Raw genomic sequence first — 16,168 nt, 5'->3', positions numbered from 1 at the left:
ACTCCCTCCCCCTCACTTCCCTCCCCTGGGGAGGAGACAGACAGTGAGAGACAGAGAGTAACAGAGAGACGGAGACGAACACAGAGAGACAGTGAGAGACAAAGAGACAGATCAGAGAGAGACGGAGAAAGAGAGAGAAAAAGAAAGAGAAAGGAAAAGAAAGAAGGAAGGAAGGAAAGAAGGAAGGAGTCCTCATTTGTAACATTTGTTGATTTCCATGCTATCAACAGTCAGTCCCCCAGCGGATAAGTTTCAAGCTACCAAAGTTTAACGACTTAAACTTTCCTGCAGATTGACAGTTGATAGGCATCTACTCCACACTCCTCCTGCTGGAAGAGGGGGCGTGCACTTTGCCTCAGGGAATGGAGATAAGAGCAAGTTTAAGGCAGTGGCCAAAACAGGGAGGGGAGTGAAGATACCTTGAGCCTCCAACCTTTCTCTGGAATGGTTGCCCGTGGCCCCCAGACTACAGGACAAGGATTCACGCGGCTGGGAATGAGGAAGGGTCCCCCAGCAAGCCGGGGCGGGGGTCAGACCAGTGAGGGCCAGGCAGCATCCCCACCCCATCTTGTGTTGACTCAGCCCTGGAATGTCACTGCCACCCCTAGTGGGGAGGGGGGAGGGAAAACCCCTCATTGCCTCCAATTATTTATCGGCTTGAAATAAAGATTAAGCGGAGTTAGAGGAAAATTAAAAAGTCTTCATTTGTTGCACATGGGGTTTGTGTTCTGAGACTGAAACCCGCTGCGAATATCTTGGTTTTCTGGTCAACTTTGGATAAAATTGATCACGTTGACTGACGGGAGATGATAGCCCCGAGGGGGAAGCCCCACTGTGGACAGGTTTAGCCACAGGGCCCACCAAGAGGCTGTTAGCCACGATTGGAGATGACAGCAAAGCCAGGCAGCATCACCACAGACAGCACCGTCAAGTGGCGCAAGGAGGGTTCCAAAAGGTCTTGGCCAAATTGAATGATGGATTGAAGCCAGGTGAAGGAAAATAAAGAGGGCTAGCTGTCCAGTAGCACAGCCAGGGCCACAGAGGTTAAATGCATTAAATCCAAAACAAGAGAGGCATGATTGGATTGTATTAATCGCACCAAGAAAAAAAAATCTTTTGACTTCTCTGGGGGTTGACCGAGTAGCATTTGGACATAGAACCACAGTTTTGTTCCCTGACCAGGGATCGAACCTGGGCCCCCGGCGAAGCACAGAGTCCAAACCACTGGACTGCCAGGGGATTCCCAGAATAACAGGTTTTTAGATAAAGCACATTTCACCTACATGAGGTTAATTAATTCACTTGGTCATATGAATAGCAATAGAGAAGATAGAACAAGGGAGGATATAGTCTCATTCCATATTACTCTTACACAGAATTTTTCAACCTCAGCACTCCTGACACTTGGGGCCAGATGATTCTCTGTCGGGGTGTGGGGGGTGCGGTCCCGTGTAGTATAGGATGTTGAGTGAATGGAGGGGAGAGTGGGAAATCCAGCGGGGAACAAGTTAGTACAGACCTGCCCTCAGGCTGCTCCTGGTCCCCTGGGGTGAGTCTCCAGGGGCTGCCAGGCTGCAGAACCTCAAAGAGGCTCCAACCCAGACTGGATGGGGTATAAACATGAATGAGGAGCCAGGCTTGGAGGGAGGACTCAGGAAAAGGGGACCAGAGGGGTGGGAAAGTCCTGGACAGCAATAACACTACCAAAGATAATCATAATAGCAGCTACTATTCTTTCAGCCCTTACCCCATGCCTGACACTGGGCTGCCCCTATCTCTGTCTTGCAATACCCAGGAGGTATCATCATTCCCATTTCTTGGGGCAGGAAACTGAGGCTTAGGGACGTTAGGTGACCACCCCAAGGTCACACAGATGGATGTCAGTTTCAGCCCAGGTCTGTAGACTCCGGAGCCAGAGACCTTAACTAATCGGGAGATTCTGGGGCTTGGCTGCACCTACCAGGGAGAGCAAACAGAAGCGAGAGCTGCCTGTTCCTCTTCGGGGTTGTGAGGACAGGCGTCATCATCCCCGCTTCCCACAACCAAGGAAACACTGATCTGGGTGTGACGCGACAGAGCCAGCAGGCAGAGGTGAGAGAGGCAACTTGCCCGAGATTCCACAGCCAGACTCCCACCCTCCTCCTGGGACTACCGGCTCTGCCCTCACCTCCCTACATTGGATAGATCCAGGCCTCAGTTTTCCCATCTGTGAAATGGGGGAAGGGGACTTTCAGTTTCCTCCCCTGTTTCTCAAGACCTTTCAAGGGAGGATTAGATGGGAAAGGAAAGCCCTGGTTCCCTATTACATAGAGCCAGGGATGAAAAAATGCCCTCTTGAGTACCAGAAAAAGGAAATAGCCGTCACCTATTAAGAGCCCGCTATATGCTGGGCACTGTCCTTAACAACTTTACATCAATTAAGTCATTAAATCCTCACAACAAATCTAAGGGGTGGATACTACTATCAGTTAAAGCAAGTTCATGGCAAAAGCTGGATTTGAACTTGGTCCTGTCAGGAAACTGACTCACTTGCTATTTGGAAACGGACACGCCTTGGATGCTAGAGTCATGGGCATGAACTGATCCCGCTGAGGATTGTACAATGACAGCGGCCAGCCTCCCTCTAAGACCCTCCAGCAGCTGACAGGTCACAATGTCCCCACCACATCGCCACTCTCCCTGGTTCTGCTCCATTTGCTCTCCAGGGTGACCATGGGTGAGCCCCCTGCCCTGTTAGGGTCTCGGGTTTCCATCCATGGGATGGGACACAGAACCACACATATACCCACACATGTACATTTTTTTTCACATTTTTAAAAAATGAAGGTATGCCCAGACTGCAAATGTCCATCAGCTGCTGAATGGATAACAAAAATGTGGTCTATCCATACAATGGAATATTATAAAGACATAAAAAGGAACGAAGCTTTTCCGGGCGGTGGGACCGGAACCCAGGTCCCCGCCCACGCCAGCGCCCGCCGCCGGCCAAGCCCCGCGCCGCGCGCCTCCGTCCTGGGTCACGGTGGTCGGAGGTGCGCCCGGGTCCGCGGCACAGGCGGGCGCAGAGGTCGCTTGTGTTGGGGGGGGCGGGGTGCGGCGAGGATCCGGCGCCTCCGCGGAGCATCGCGGGTCCGGGTCCGGGGGCGCCGCGGCTCGCTATGCTCTCCGCACTCTCCCGGCTCTGCAGCCTCGAGAGCACGGCTAGGCAGCAGTAGTTTAGTGGGGAGTTTGCCTGCTGGGAACCGGGGGCCTGCTGGGGTCTCAGTTCTCGGCTGGCTCCCGAACGCGAGGTTGCCAGGCGCGTGACGGCAGCAGGTAGGGGTGAGCCGCTGGTGCAGGGATGAGCAGGAAAGTACGGGAATGACAGCGGCTGTTGGCCTGTGAACCTAGGCAAGAACGAGCAGCCAACACAATCCAGACCAAGGTCCGTGGGCCCAGCTCGGTCCTGTGTGGCTGGTCAGTGGAATTGACCTGCAGGTGTGGCTCTTGTCACTCTCGGACTGGCTTCGGGATAGAGCTGATGAGGCCAGGGCACCGCCCTCAGTTCTCCAGGAGAGCGCGCTGGAGGGGAGCCAGGGGCGTGTGCCCGACTCAGCACGGGCGGCCACGCACGTCCAGTCTGCTGGCAAGGGCAGCGGAGAGCCGGGGAAAGTCATGGCCTTGCGAATGTCCTCTGATGAAAAAGAACCTGCAGGCTTAACTTTTGTGGGGAACGTTGGTGTGTTGAAAAGCAGTTCTGTGTGCTTTTCCCCCTTGGTGTGGATCAACAGTGCTGAGGCAGCAGGCGTGATACAGAAATGTGAGCGGAGACCGTCTGGAATCCCCAAACTCCAGGGAAACTAGAGGTGACAGCCAGCCTAGTGAAGAGGACAGGAGTTGGGGGCCGGCGGCGGTGGCAGCAGCCCAGCAGGTGCCCCTCGTCTCGGAGCCCTAATACTGGCTCCCGCCGGGTGGTCAGGGAAGCTGCAAGGTCTTCCGGGGCGAGCAGAGCCCACAGTCCCGAGCTTTTCTTCGCTGTGTTTGGGTCATCTCCCCCCATCCAAGGGGAGAAATCTAGATGAGGTTTAAGAATTAATGCTTTAAGAACGTGGATCTTGGGCTTCCCTGGTGGCGCAGTGGTTGAGAGTCCGCCTGCCGATGCAGGGGACACGGGTTCGTGCCCCGGTCCGGGAGGATCCCACATGCCGCGGAGCGGCTGGGCCCGTGAGCCATGGCCGCTGAGCCTGCGCGTCCGGAGCCTGTGCTCCGCAACGGGAGAGGCCGCAGCAGTGAGAGGCCTGCGTACTGCAAAAAAAAAAAAAAAAAAAAAAAGAATGTGGATCTCATAGCTGAAAAATGGGTCCTGAATTTAAAAAAAAATTAAAATAAATAAGTAAATAAATAATAAATAACAATAAAAATGAAGCACTGACACATGCTACAATGTGGTTGAAGCTTGAAGACAGAATACTCAGTGAAAGAAGCCAGACACAAAAGGCCACATAGTATATGATCCCATTTATATGAAATGCCCCGAATAGAAGAATCCATAAAGACAGAAAGCAGATTGGCGGTTGCCAGGGGCTGGAGGGAGGGGGGAAAAGGAGCAGTGATTGTTATTGGGTAGGGGGTTTCTTTGTGGGATGATGAAAATGTTCTAAAGCTGATATTCTGTAGATGGGTGAATTGTATGCCTTGTGAATCTCAATAAAGTTACTTTTTTTTTTTTTTTTTTTTTTGGCTGCACTGTGCAGTATGGTATGCAGAATCTTAGTTCTCTGACCGGGGATGGAACCCATGCTCCTTGCACTGGAAGCACGGGAAGTCCCAGTGAAGTTACTTTTTTTTTAATGCCCAGAGAGGATATCAAAAAATAATATATATTTTGTCTTTTTCTCTCTCTTTGGTTCTTATATGATTGATTTTCTTAATTTGGTGTTTTTCAAATCACAGCCGTGACTCATTCTTGTTGAAATAAATGGAACGATGCATAGAGGTCAAAAGAAAGAGTTAATCATCTTGTTTCCACCGCTTGCAGCTTCCCAGCACCCAGTCAGGGTGCCGGCTCCACTGGAATGGAGCTTAATCCAGCACTTAAACTAGCTGCCTTCCTCATGTGGAGGTAGCATCAAAAGCCTAAATCTGGGACTTCTGACTGTGACCAGGCTGGGCCAGATGCCCTCCCCGACCCCCACCTCCAACCCCTCCATCAGCCTTGTATCCGCGAAGGACTCAGAATTCCTGAATTTGCATTTGACAGCTAAAAAATGTCACTGGTCACCTGGTTCTACAAGAATGAAGTCGCTAGCCACTGCCATCTCTGACCTTCAAAACACCCTGCCCAAAAGGAGTTCGGGGCTGCGATCGGGAATGACGCACTCCGTGCTCTGGGAAAACTGGCAGAACACCCCTTCAGACAGTTGGATATTTTCAGGAAACATTTTTAGGAACCCAATTTCTTGTATCTTCTCATACCTAGAAAAGCACTGAAATCATTAACGGAGATGTCTGCTCCTGGTGACTAGCAGCAACGTTGTACCGAGATGTTTGCTGTATTGCACGTACCCCCTTCACCAAATCTTATATGTACTGACCTCCCCCCAACCCACCTCTTTGGAGCAGCTCCTTAGAGCCATCTGGGAGGATGTCTCCCCGCCTCCCCACCGCCCCGGGCTACTGTGCTCAGTAAGTTCCCAAATAAAACTGAAACTCGGGCTTTCCTGGTGGCGCAGTGGTTGGGAGTCCGCCTGCCGATGCAGGGGACACGGGTTTGTGCCCCCAGGTCTGGGAGGATCCCACATGCCACGGAGCGGCTGGGCCCGTGAGCCATGGCCGCTGAGCCTGCGCTCCGCAGCGGGAGAGGCCGCAGCGGTGAGAGGCCCGCGTACTGCAAAAAAAACACATAAAAACAAAACTGAAACTCACAGCTCTCACCTTGTGCGGTTTTATTTCAGTCGACTCATTTCATCCCTGCCTACTGGGTGACCTTGAGCAGTTTTCCTTCATCTCTGAGCCTGTTTCCTTACCTGTGACGTGGGATTCAAAATGCCCACTCACCTAGTTGTTTGAGGGTTAAGTGAAAACCCACATAGGAAACACTTGACACGGAATCAGGCACAAGCAGATACTCGGGCAAAGTGAGCGCCAGCTGTATACACTCAGATGCACACCGGAAGGCTGTGGCTACGCGTGAGCTTCCTGATGCCCACGTGCCTTCAGCTCCGCCACCCTGGATACCCAACACACACCTGTGGATGTCCCACTAGGAAGGGGGGGCTCGGGATGGCCTGTGGAAAGTCAGAGGGGGCCAGCAAGAGGGGACAGCTTGTCGCATGGAGGGGGATGGCTTTGTGGTCTGTTTGTGCCCTCTCTGCCCTCTGTCTCATCGATATTCTTGTCCTGGCCAGTTGGACAAGAAAGCTTTGTTGAAAGGGCCAGGGAGAAAGCTGACTCTGTGTGTGTGTGTGTGTGTGTGTGTGTGTGTGTGTGTGTGTGTGTGCGCGCGCGCGTCACCCCTGTGGGGATACAGCCCCCTGCAGACAGCCAGCGACAGATCCGAGGCTTGGCGTGGGGCAGGGAGGCAAGGCCTTCCACTTCTGTGATGATGAAGATGATGGTGATGGCTGCCAGCACTTACTGAACACTCACACTCAATTCCATACGTACATACGGTATCATGTCATCTAATCCTAGGAGGGAGGTACCATTATCATCCCCATTTTACAGATGAGCAAACAGAGACCCCAGGAGGCAAAGTGACTTGCCTAGGGCCACGCAGCTAGTAAAGAGCAGAGACAGGATTTGAACCCTGACCCTCCTGGGTCTTACCCATAAGGTTGTCTGCCTCTTTAGGACAAAGGGGTCATAAAGGATGACAGGGGACGGCAATTTTAAAAACTGTGTTTAGCTTGCAGTTTCAGGAGTCAGACTGCTGCGTTCAAGTGCCAGCTCATCCCTCAGTTTCCCTTTCTGTAAGACGGGGATAATAATAGTATCCACTTTGTCCACTGTTTGTTTCTTGGGTGCCTACTAAGTGCCAAGCACGCGCTAGCGACTTTAAGTGCATTATCGCACACCCTCCTCCAGCAGCCTCCTAAAAGCCCTAAGGAAGTAGGTATTTGTCCTCATTTGCAAGTGAGGTTGTGGGTGGGGAAGGGGAGGTGGCTAGCGGGACTGGGAAAAAGACAGAAGCAGCTGCCAGAGAGGCTGCAGCTAGCTGCCGGTTCCCCTCTTGGAAGCCCCCAGGCCTTGGGCCAGTGGGCGGGGCCTGGAGGGGGTGTGGCCTCTCCTGGGGCCCCATTGGCTGCCCGGAGGCGCCTGGGGGTATAAAGCCCAGACCCGTTAGCCCCGGGCCAATGCTGAAGACACTCTCTACCTGTTCTGCACTTCATCTGTCCGCGGGGCCGTCTACCCATCTAGACCATCTCCAATCTATCCCTCCCTTGCTCGCACGCTTTGTGCAGCCGCCAGCTCATCGTCTTTGCCCGGTAAGCGGCCCCATCCATCCTCAGCTCCATCCCTACGACTGGAGGGCCTGCGGCCAGCCTGGGTTTTCCCAGGGGACGAGGGGGAGGTAGAGTCAGTTGAGCTTAAAAACCCATGCTTTGAAGCCAGACTGTCTGGGTTCACTGCCAGCTCTGTGCCTCAGTTTCCTCATCTGTAAAGTGGGGGTAATAATAACAGAACCTTCCTCTTAAGGTTGTTGTGAGGGTGAAATGAGACAGTGCACTTAAAGTGTTCAGTCCATGTATAATAATAGTTCATTTTTATTGAGCTCTTACTGTGAGTCACGTGAGACTAACTTCTGACTGCCGGGTGACAGGTAGGCAGACTGCAGTTTCCTGCGCCCTCTCCCTCCTCCGCGCCTGGCTCAGCCTCCTTTTTTGAAGTCTTACCTTCCTTAGCAGGTGGGAATGGCTGCCCAGTGCAGTTTACAGATGCCCCCTTTCCACAGGGCACTGTGCTGGAGGGACCCTGCCCCCTCACCTGAGGGCATCCGATGGCACAATGGGAGACAGGTTGGGGGCGGGTGTTCCAAATCCACCTGAAAGGGGTGGGTGCCTCCCCGCCCCCCAACCAGGAGGGCTCCCTGAGGCCAGGACTTGGCTACCCGCACAAGACCTGCATAAGACCTTAAGGTCCATTCAGCCAGAACAAGAGTGCCATTGTTTGAGGAATAACCTCCAGGAGCTAGAAGTTAATTCAAACAGATGTGGGGATGTCCCTGTTTCGCAGTGCCTCCTGTCTCTGACTTTTAATTCGGCAGATCAAGGGGAGAGGTGGTGTGTGTTTGGGCCCCCCCTCCCAGGCCCTGAATGTCAGTTAATTCAGACAGACGTGGGAGGCCCATATTTGGGGGGTGCTAAGGCTGCTGGGGTGGTCAGGAACACCATCCCCCACTTTTCTTCCAAGCCAGGCATATCTGGACCATTCTGGAAGCAGGGATGCCTGGGCCAGGAGTACCCAGGTCCAGGGGCTGGACCAGTGGAGTCACTGGAAATGCAGTGGGGGGGTGGGAGGGGGTAGCCACCCTTGCCTGGCCTTCTGGGGTGGGGGGGTGGGGAGGGGAGGAGCAGATAGGCTGTTCAACCACCCGCTGATCAATTCTGGCTCCGATCAAGTTGGGGAGAATCAGTTTCCCCTGTGACTCAGCAGGAGAAGCAGGATGGAAAGCCTGCATGTGTATGCGGGGGTGTGGTCAGAACCTGGGCCACCTTAGTTTCTCAGTCACCCAGAATCCGTGCAGACAGGGGAGCCTGAGCCACACCCATGTGTCCTGGAGAGAGCCTGGCTCTGGGCCTAGACTGCCTGGTTCAAATCCTGTCTCCCCCACTTGGGAATTCTCTGGCAGTCCAGTGGTTAGGATTCCACGCTTTCACAGCCAAAGGCACAGGTTCATTCCCTGGTTGGGGAACTAAGATCCCACAAGCCACGCGGCATGGCCAAAAATAAAAAATAAAAATCCTGGGCTTCCCTGGTGGCACAGTGGTTGAGAGTCCGCCTGCCGATGCAGAGGACACGGGTTCGTGCCCCAGTCCGGAAGGATCCCACATGCCGCGGAGCGGCTGGGCCCGTGAACCGTGGTTGCTGAGCCTGCGCGTCCGGAACCTGCGCGTCTGGAGCCTGTGCTCCGCAACGGGAGAGGCCACAGCAGTGAGAGGCCCGCGTGCCGCGCAAAAAAAAAAAAAAAGAAAAGAAAAGAAAAGAAAAAGGAAAGAAAAAAAGAAAAAATCCTGCCTCCCCTACTCCCTACGTCTCTGGGGCTTGACTGGACTCAGCCAGGCAGTTCCCACTTGGGTCTCACGTGGGGGCTGCAGTGTGATGACGGAAGCGGGGCTAGAGTCATCCCTAAGTCAGACCCTATGTCTGGCCATCAGCTGGGATCTCAGCTGGAACTGTCAGGCGGGACACCTACCTGTGGCCTCCGCGTGTGGCCTGGGCGTGCGCCCATCACGGCGTCTGGGTTAGGACAGGGAGCTTACCAGCCAGATGGAAGCTGGCTCACCTTACATGGACCAGCCTTGAGAGCCACACTGGGCTAGAGCCACACACTAGAAATCAGGACTTTCTTTTCCTTTGGAGAGGCCATAGTTAAATATTCACCAGCACCTCACTGCTTGGAGGTCACATAGTGTCACTTCCACTGCAGCCACAGCACCCCTCCCACCCCCGACCCAGTTCAAGAAGAGGAAGCATAGACCCTACCCCACCTCCCATCTAGAAAAGCGTCAGCGTCGCATCATAAGAGGTACATGTGGTCAACCTGAAAAACAGAGTCAGAGCCCGTTTCCTCACCAGAAGAACTGGAGAATAATGACACCTCCTAGGACTGTTAAAAGGATTAAGTGAGTTAATATCTGTAAAACTTAAGACAGTGCCTGGCACATGGTAATCACTTTAGCAGTGATTATTAAATAATATAATAATTATTATAAAAAATAACAAAAATAAAAAGCTTCCCCTAACTGGGTACAGGGCTTTCCGAAGTTTAGTTTTTAAAAAACGCATATTTTGGACTTCCCTGGTGGCGCAGTGGTTAAGAATCCACCTGCCAGTGCAGGGGACACGGGTTCGATCCCTCGTCTGGGAAGATCCCACATGTCGCGGAGCAGCTAAGCCCGTGTGCCACAACTACTGAGCCTGCTCTCTAGAGCCCGCGAGCCACAACTACTGAAGCCCACGCGCCCTAGAGCCCATGCTCTGCAACAAGAGAAGCCACTGCAATGAGAAGCCCCGCGCACCACCATGAAGAGTAGCCCCGGCTTGCCGCAACTAGAGAAAGCCCGCGTGCAGCAACGAGGACCCAACGCAGCCATAAATAAATAAATAAATAAATTTTAAAATAAAATAAAATAAAAATGCATATTTAACTAAGTAATACATATGCACATGGCAAAACATTCAAATTGTTCATAAGGGGATGCCGAGTGCCAGTTCTCCTCAGAGGTCCCCACCCCGGCTGGTTTCTTGTGCATTTCCTGAGATGTTCTGCGTACACGGGAGCATGTGGAGTGTGTGTGTGTGCGTGTGTCCCTGCACAGACTAGACCTGATATCCCGCCCCTGTTTCAGCCACTTAGCCATCTTGTGGCTCATTCTGAATCAGCACCTGCAAATCTATTTCCACCTCATGCTCTTCAAAAGTTACAAAGTCTGGATGTTATTTTATTTTTTTTCTTTTTCGCCACGCCATGCAGCTTGTGGGATCTTAGTTCCCTGACCAGGGATCGAACCCAGGCCCTCGACAGTGAGAGCGAGGAGTACCTACCCCTGGACCGCCAGGGAAGTCCCTGGATGTTATTTCTGATGTTCGTAGCTTCCCAGCATAACGTATGTGTGTCTTGGGGTGGCCAAGGTTGGGGGGGTAGATGACCCTTATGCCCATTTTACAGATGAGGCAGCTGAGACTGAAGGGAGATTCCTTGTCCCATGTCAAGTAGGTGGCCGAGTTGAGATTGGAACTCAGGTCTCCAGGTTGCTATAATCTGGGCCTTGTCCTTGGCCTCCTGGGAAGTTAGGGACAGGGTCCCTCCCAGCCACACTGCCTACTGAATGGCAGCAGCTGCCACCAGCTCCCCTGACCCTCTGGGTTTCCTTCCTTTCTCCCAGCAATGATGTCAGGCGAACCCCTGCACGTGAAGACCCCCGTCCGTGACAGCATGACCCTGTCCAAAGTGGCTGGCACCACCGTCTATCTCAAGATAGACAGTGCCCAGCCCTCCGGCTCCTTCAAGATGCGGGGCATCGGACACTTCTGCAAGACGGTACAGCATGGGCTCCGCATCATCCGGGAGAGCGGCAGGTCCTCTTTCTGGACAGGCCAGGGCCAGTGCCGTGTGAAATCCTAGGAGCTACAGGCTGGGCCCTGCAACCTCCCCGCAATGCCTGAGCACCCACCATTAACGCCTCCTCTGGTTAAGGGGTGCCAGTCCGGAGGGTCCCCTTGTGGACTGATCCCAGAGCCATCAGTGGTCCGCCTCTCCCTCACCTTCCCTGAGCCAGGCTCTTTGGGGAGGGAAGATGCATGCCCTGATCCCCTCCCTCTTTATCTCTACAGTGGGCTGAGCGAGGCTGTGAACATTTTGTCTGTTCCTCGGGTAAGTGGCCTGCATGCCTCCTCCTGTCCTCTGCTGTGTGTCCTGGGGCCAGGGGCTCCACCTCTCTGGGCCCTGGTTTCCCCAGCAATGAGCCGTTGCAAACGTCTGCAGAAGTCCCAGTTTAGAATTCCAGCTGGAGGCCAGCGGTCACCCAGGGAGGGTTCAGAGCCCGGAGGTCAGGGAGCCCCACTAACACTATCCACCCCCCGACCCCCGGCAGCAGGCAACGCGGGCATGGCAGCTGCCTACGCGGCCAGGAAGCTGGGCATTCCGGCCACGATCGTCGTGCCCAGCACCACGCCTGCCCTCACCATCCAGCGGCTCAAGAATGAGGGCGCCATGGTCGAGGTGGTGGGTGAGGTCAGTGCCAACCAGGGGCAGGGGCCACGGAGGGCACCTGGTAGCAGGGCCAGGTCCCCCAGCCCCTCCCCCCTCCCGCCTCCTCTGTGATCTTGCAGACGTTGGATGAGGCTGTCAAGGTGGCCGAGGCCCTGGCGAAAAACAACTCAGGCTGGATCTACGTCCCTCCCTTCGATGACCCCCTCATCTGGTACGTGGAGCCCAGGGTCACCCGGGGTGGGTGGTGACCACCCCGCTACACCACTGAGTAGCCACCTGCCGTGACGCACACACAGCAGTGTACACGTGTTTGCACATCAGCCTGTAGAAGCACGCACACAGGCCTGGCAGCTGGTGTCCACACACACGTGCACCCATGCCCGTTCTCCTTGACCGTGAGCGAACACCTGGGCTCAGATACACAGGTGTGTGTGATTGGGTCCCCCGGAATCAGACCCCGAGACAAAGATTTCAGGGAAAGCAGTTGACTAGGGAGGGGACTCATTAGAGGAGTGAGGAGGGAAGCCAATAATGAGCACTGATGGGCCAGTGACCTGTGGGGCAGCTGCAGCTTAATCCCTCGGAGACCCCCGGAAGCCAGTGTGGACCATGAACCAGAGTTACCACACCTGCAGAAGATGATGCTGGGGCGTCTGTGCATCAACTCCCGTAATTCTTAATCCCCATAGTTGGTTGAGGGCTGCTCTCGGGGGGTTCATCTCCTGGCACCGCCAGCTGCCACAGTCGTAGCGCTCCAGTGGCCAGAGAAAGCCCTCAGGTAGAGATGCAGATTCTGGCAGCTGGAAATCAGGGCGGAGTCGGGGACGAGGTGACCAGCCCCGAGGCCCATCAGCCGCCTGGGATGAGGGCAAATACAGAGGGTAAGTGGCATCTTCAGGGCTGCCTGGTGTCTCCAGGAAGCCCGGCCCTGACCTGCCCCGCCCCCGCCACCTCCTCCAGGGAAGGCCACTCTTCTATCGTGAAGGAGCTGAAGGAGACGATGAGCACAAAGCCGGGGGCCATCGTGCTGGCGGTGGGGGGTGGAGGCCTGTTGTGCGGAGTGGCCCAGGGGCTGGTGGAGGTGGGCTGGGGGGACGTACCCATCATCACCATGGAGACCATCGGCGCCAACAGCTTCAACGCTTCCACCAAGGCCGGCAAGCTTGTCACGCTGCCCCAGATTACCAGGTAAGTAGGCAGGGGTGCTGCCACTATGTTCCGCGAGCGTTGGGGAGCTCCCCCCGTGGTGCTGGCTGTGACTCAGATCCTGATGCCAGGCCCATTTTATAGGTGAAGAAACTGAGGCTTTGGTCACTTGCCCAGAGTCACACAGCCAGTGAGTGGTACGGCTGGGACCAAAGCCAAGTCTGCGTGACTCTGTACCATGAGCATCACACTTCCTGGCATGAAAAGTCTAATATTAATCATTTGTTGGGTTCCTCTGTGGCAGGGTTTTACACACCTCACTAATTTACCAACCATTTACTGAGCCCCTGATATGTGCAAGACACTGGCTGATCCTGGGGAGACAGTGGTGAATAAACACAGCTCCTGCTCCCAAGGAGTTCTTATCCCAGCCCCAAACCTTTGACAGATGGTATTTGATTAGGATTAGGTTTGGCCACATTATACAGGAGCCCAAAATAACAATGGCTTAAACAAAATTGAACTTTATTTCTTCTCATATATAAAAAATAATCTGGAGGTAGGCAGTCCAGGGGCAACTCCATGAAGCCAGGGGCCCAGGATCCTTGAGTTTGTTCTCCATGATCCTTATCCTGTGGGCTTATGGCCCAAAATAGCTGCTTAAGTGCCAGCTATCACACCCATACTCCAGGTAGCAGGAAGAAGTCAGGGAAGAAGCTATGCCCCCTCCCTTTAAAGACACGATACTTCCATTTACCTCTCATTGGCCAGAAGGTAGTCACGTGGTCTGCCTCCCTCCTCTCTCCTATCTCTTCCCCCCTTCTCCATCCTTGCCTCTCCCAGTGTTGCCAAAGCCCTGGGTGCGACCACTGTGACAGCACAGGCTATGAAGGTGTTTCAGGAACACCCCGTTTTCTCTGAAGTTGTCTCGGACCAGGAGGCTGTGGCCGCTGTCGAGAAGTTTGTGGGTATGTGCCAAGTCCTTTCAAGACCCAATCTGCTGATTCATGACCTAAATGGCTGTCCACTTGGCGTGCCAAGGGATCCCATTCACAGTTCCGTCTCCCGTCCCTCCCTGGAATTTCCCATTAATGGAAGTTAATGCAATGCAGTGGTAAAAATAGAAAGACCAACGGGACAAATGAAGAAGTCAGTCTGATAACAGCAAGGAAAAATAACAGAGTATTTAAAATGTTGGTTCTGAGTTTCCTGGTAGCCAGGGTAAAAAAGGAAACTATGGGCCTCAGTGTTGGATTCAGAGGTGGGTCCGTAACTAAGTTGGACTCTTACTGGGTTCATCCTGGGACAAGGATGACAAACACACACACACACACACACACACACACACACACACACACACACACACACACACACACACACACACACACACACACCCCTAAGCTGCCACTTAATTCTATACTCACGGTTAGTTTGGCTAATCAACCCTGGCACTCTTGCTCAGATGATTCCTCAGAATCCTCAACATGGCGTTCAGGAAATTACAATCATTTTATCAGTGTTAGCACTGATGATGAAACTCAGCCCTGGCTCAGACCTTGGAAGTTCAATGTAGGGTAATGATGACGGAGTGGGGTTGGTCCAGGGCCAGGGTCTGTGCCCAGGGCTGAGAGCTGATTGGCTCATGCTTTACCAGTGGCCCACCCGTTCCCCTGCACCCTGCGGACCTCTGGCTCTACCCTCACCATCCCCCTCCTCTGGCAGATGACGAGAAGATTCTGGTGGAGCCCGCCTGCGGGGCAGCCCTGGCTGCCATCTACAGCAACGTGGTTCAGAAGCTGCAAGCAGAGGGGAAGCTCTGTACGCCACTGTCCTCCCTCGTGGTCATCGTTTGTGGGGGCAGCAACATCAGCCTGGCCCAGCTGCCGGAGCTCAAGAAACAGCTGGGCATGAAGAGTGGGCTGCCCCAGTGAGGACGCCTCCCCTACCCGGGAGACCCCTGGAAAGGCTGGAGTTTTATCTAGTGACTTGTTGTTCAATATTATTCTTGTGTCTGTTGGGAGCCTGTGGCCCGGGCCAGCCGGTAACCTCATTCTCACGAGAACACTGTGCAGAGGGCCCGGAAGGGAAGCAGCCAGCAAGGCTGTGAACTGAACCCTTTGGTATCTGTGTGACTGCTCTGTGGTTCCTCCCCGCCCCCCACTCTTATCCACCCCTGCTAGGGTGACAACCGCCCACGTGGAATAGACCAGGTACCCAGAGCTGGGTGGGCAGGAGGGACAGGAACCACAGCAGCGGGGCCTCCTCAAGACGAGATGTCCCCGACCCAGGCTTTCTCCCTGGGAAGGTGGACACGGCCGCAGTCCAGGGTGGAACAGCCATCTTGTCTCTCCTCCCAGAAAGCCCAAAGTCCATCCTTACTCACTTTTCTAATGTGCAAACTTTCACTGAGGAAGAAGAAAAGCATTATTTATTGAAATGAAGCTCCTTTGAGTTTTTCCATCATGGCTGTCTTCCTCCCTCCCTCCCTCCCTCCCACCCCAGCGTGCCTGCTGCCACCCCCAGCTCTCAACGCTGAGCACCCTTCCATCCTCCACCCCACCCCCACGCCCTGGGAACCCCGGGCTCCCACTTGGAGGCCAGGAGCCCAACTCCTGCTGGGCTTGTGTGCCGGGAGCGGGCGTCCCTGCATGGCAGGGAGCAGGTGGGGGGGAGCTGTACTGAACACGAGGGCTTTGGGGTGGGATGCGGGCCTCCAGGGGAGGCGGAAGAGTCCAACCTCATTCTGATCAGAAGTCCTTCCTGATGACACAATGATTTGATCACGGAACCACTGGGAGCAGAGTAGTGAACCCCCCATTCGTGGCGGTGTGTAAACTGACACTGGACACCCGTCTCTGGTCAACGTCAAGCAAACCCTCTCAAACGCAAACCCTCTCTTCCAAGGACAGCACATTACTGGAGCCAGCCTATAAACCAGACAGAAGAGGAACTGCCGGGGCTGCCTGGAGGTCCTGCAGGGAGCCCCCCCATAGCCACTCAAGAACACCCCTGCACTACCTACAGCAGCCCCTGGGACACTAGTGGATCCCCAAGTTCAAAGTGAAGTTTGAGAACCAACCTAACCCTTCAGGATACCACACAGATCCA

General features: G+C 54.2%; 1 protein-coding gene across 1 annotated transcript; it reads left to right on the top strand.

The window, feature by feature from the left end:
- The first annotated feature begins 7,358 nt into the window (after window positions 1-7,358).
- On the top strand, window positions 7,359-15,465 carry SDS (serine dehydratase). The gene is made up of 8 exons (XM_059039721.2): window positions 7,359-7,466; window positions 11,088-11,242; window positions 11,536-11,575; window positions 11,796-11,935; window positions 12,034-12,125; window positions 12,875-13,102; window positions 13,904-14,028; window positions 14,783-15,465. The coding sequence occupies exons 2-8, from the start codon at window positions 11,090-11,092 to the stop codon at window positions 14,989-14,991; spliced, it is 987 nt and encodes a 328-aa protein (XP_058895704.1). The 5' UTR covers window positions 7,359-7,466; window positions 11,088-11,089; the 3' UTR covers window positions 14,992-15,465.
- Window positions 15,466-16,168: the final 703 nt, after the last annotated feature.

This window comes from Kogia breviceps, chromosome 15, assembly GCF_026419965.1.
Source record: "Kogia breviceps isolate mKogBre1 chromosome 15, mKogBre1 haplotype 1, whole genome shotgun sequence".
Lineage (NCBI taxonomy): Eukaryota > Metazoa > Chordata > Mammalia > Artiodactyla > Physeteridae > Kogia > Kogia breviceps.
Note: the sequence above shows the minus strand (reverse complement) of the source record. Positions and strands in the feature narration are given on the sequence as shown.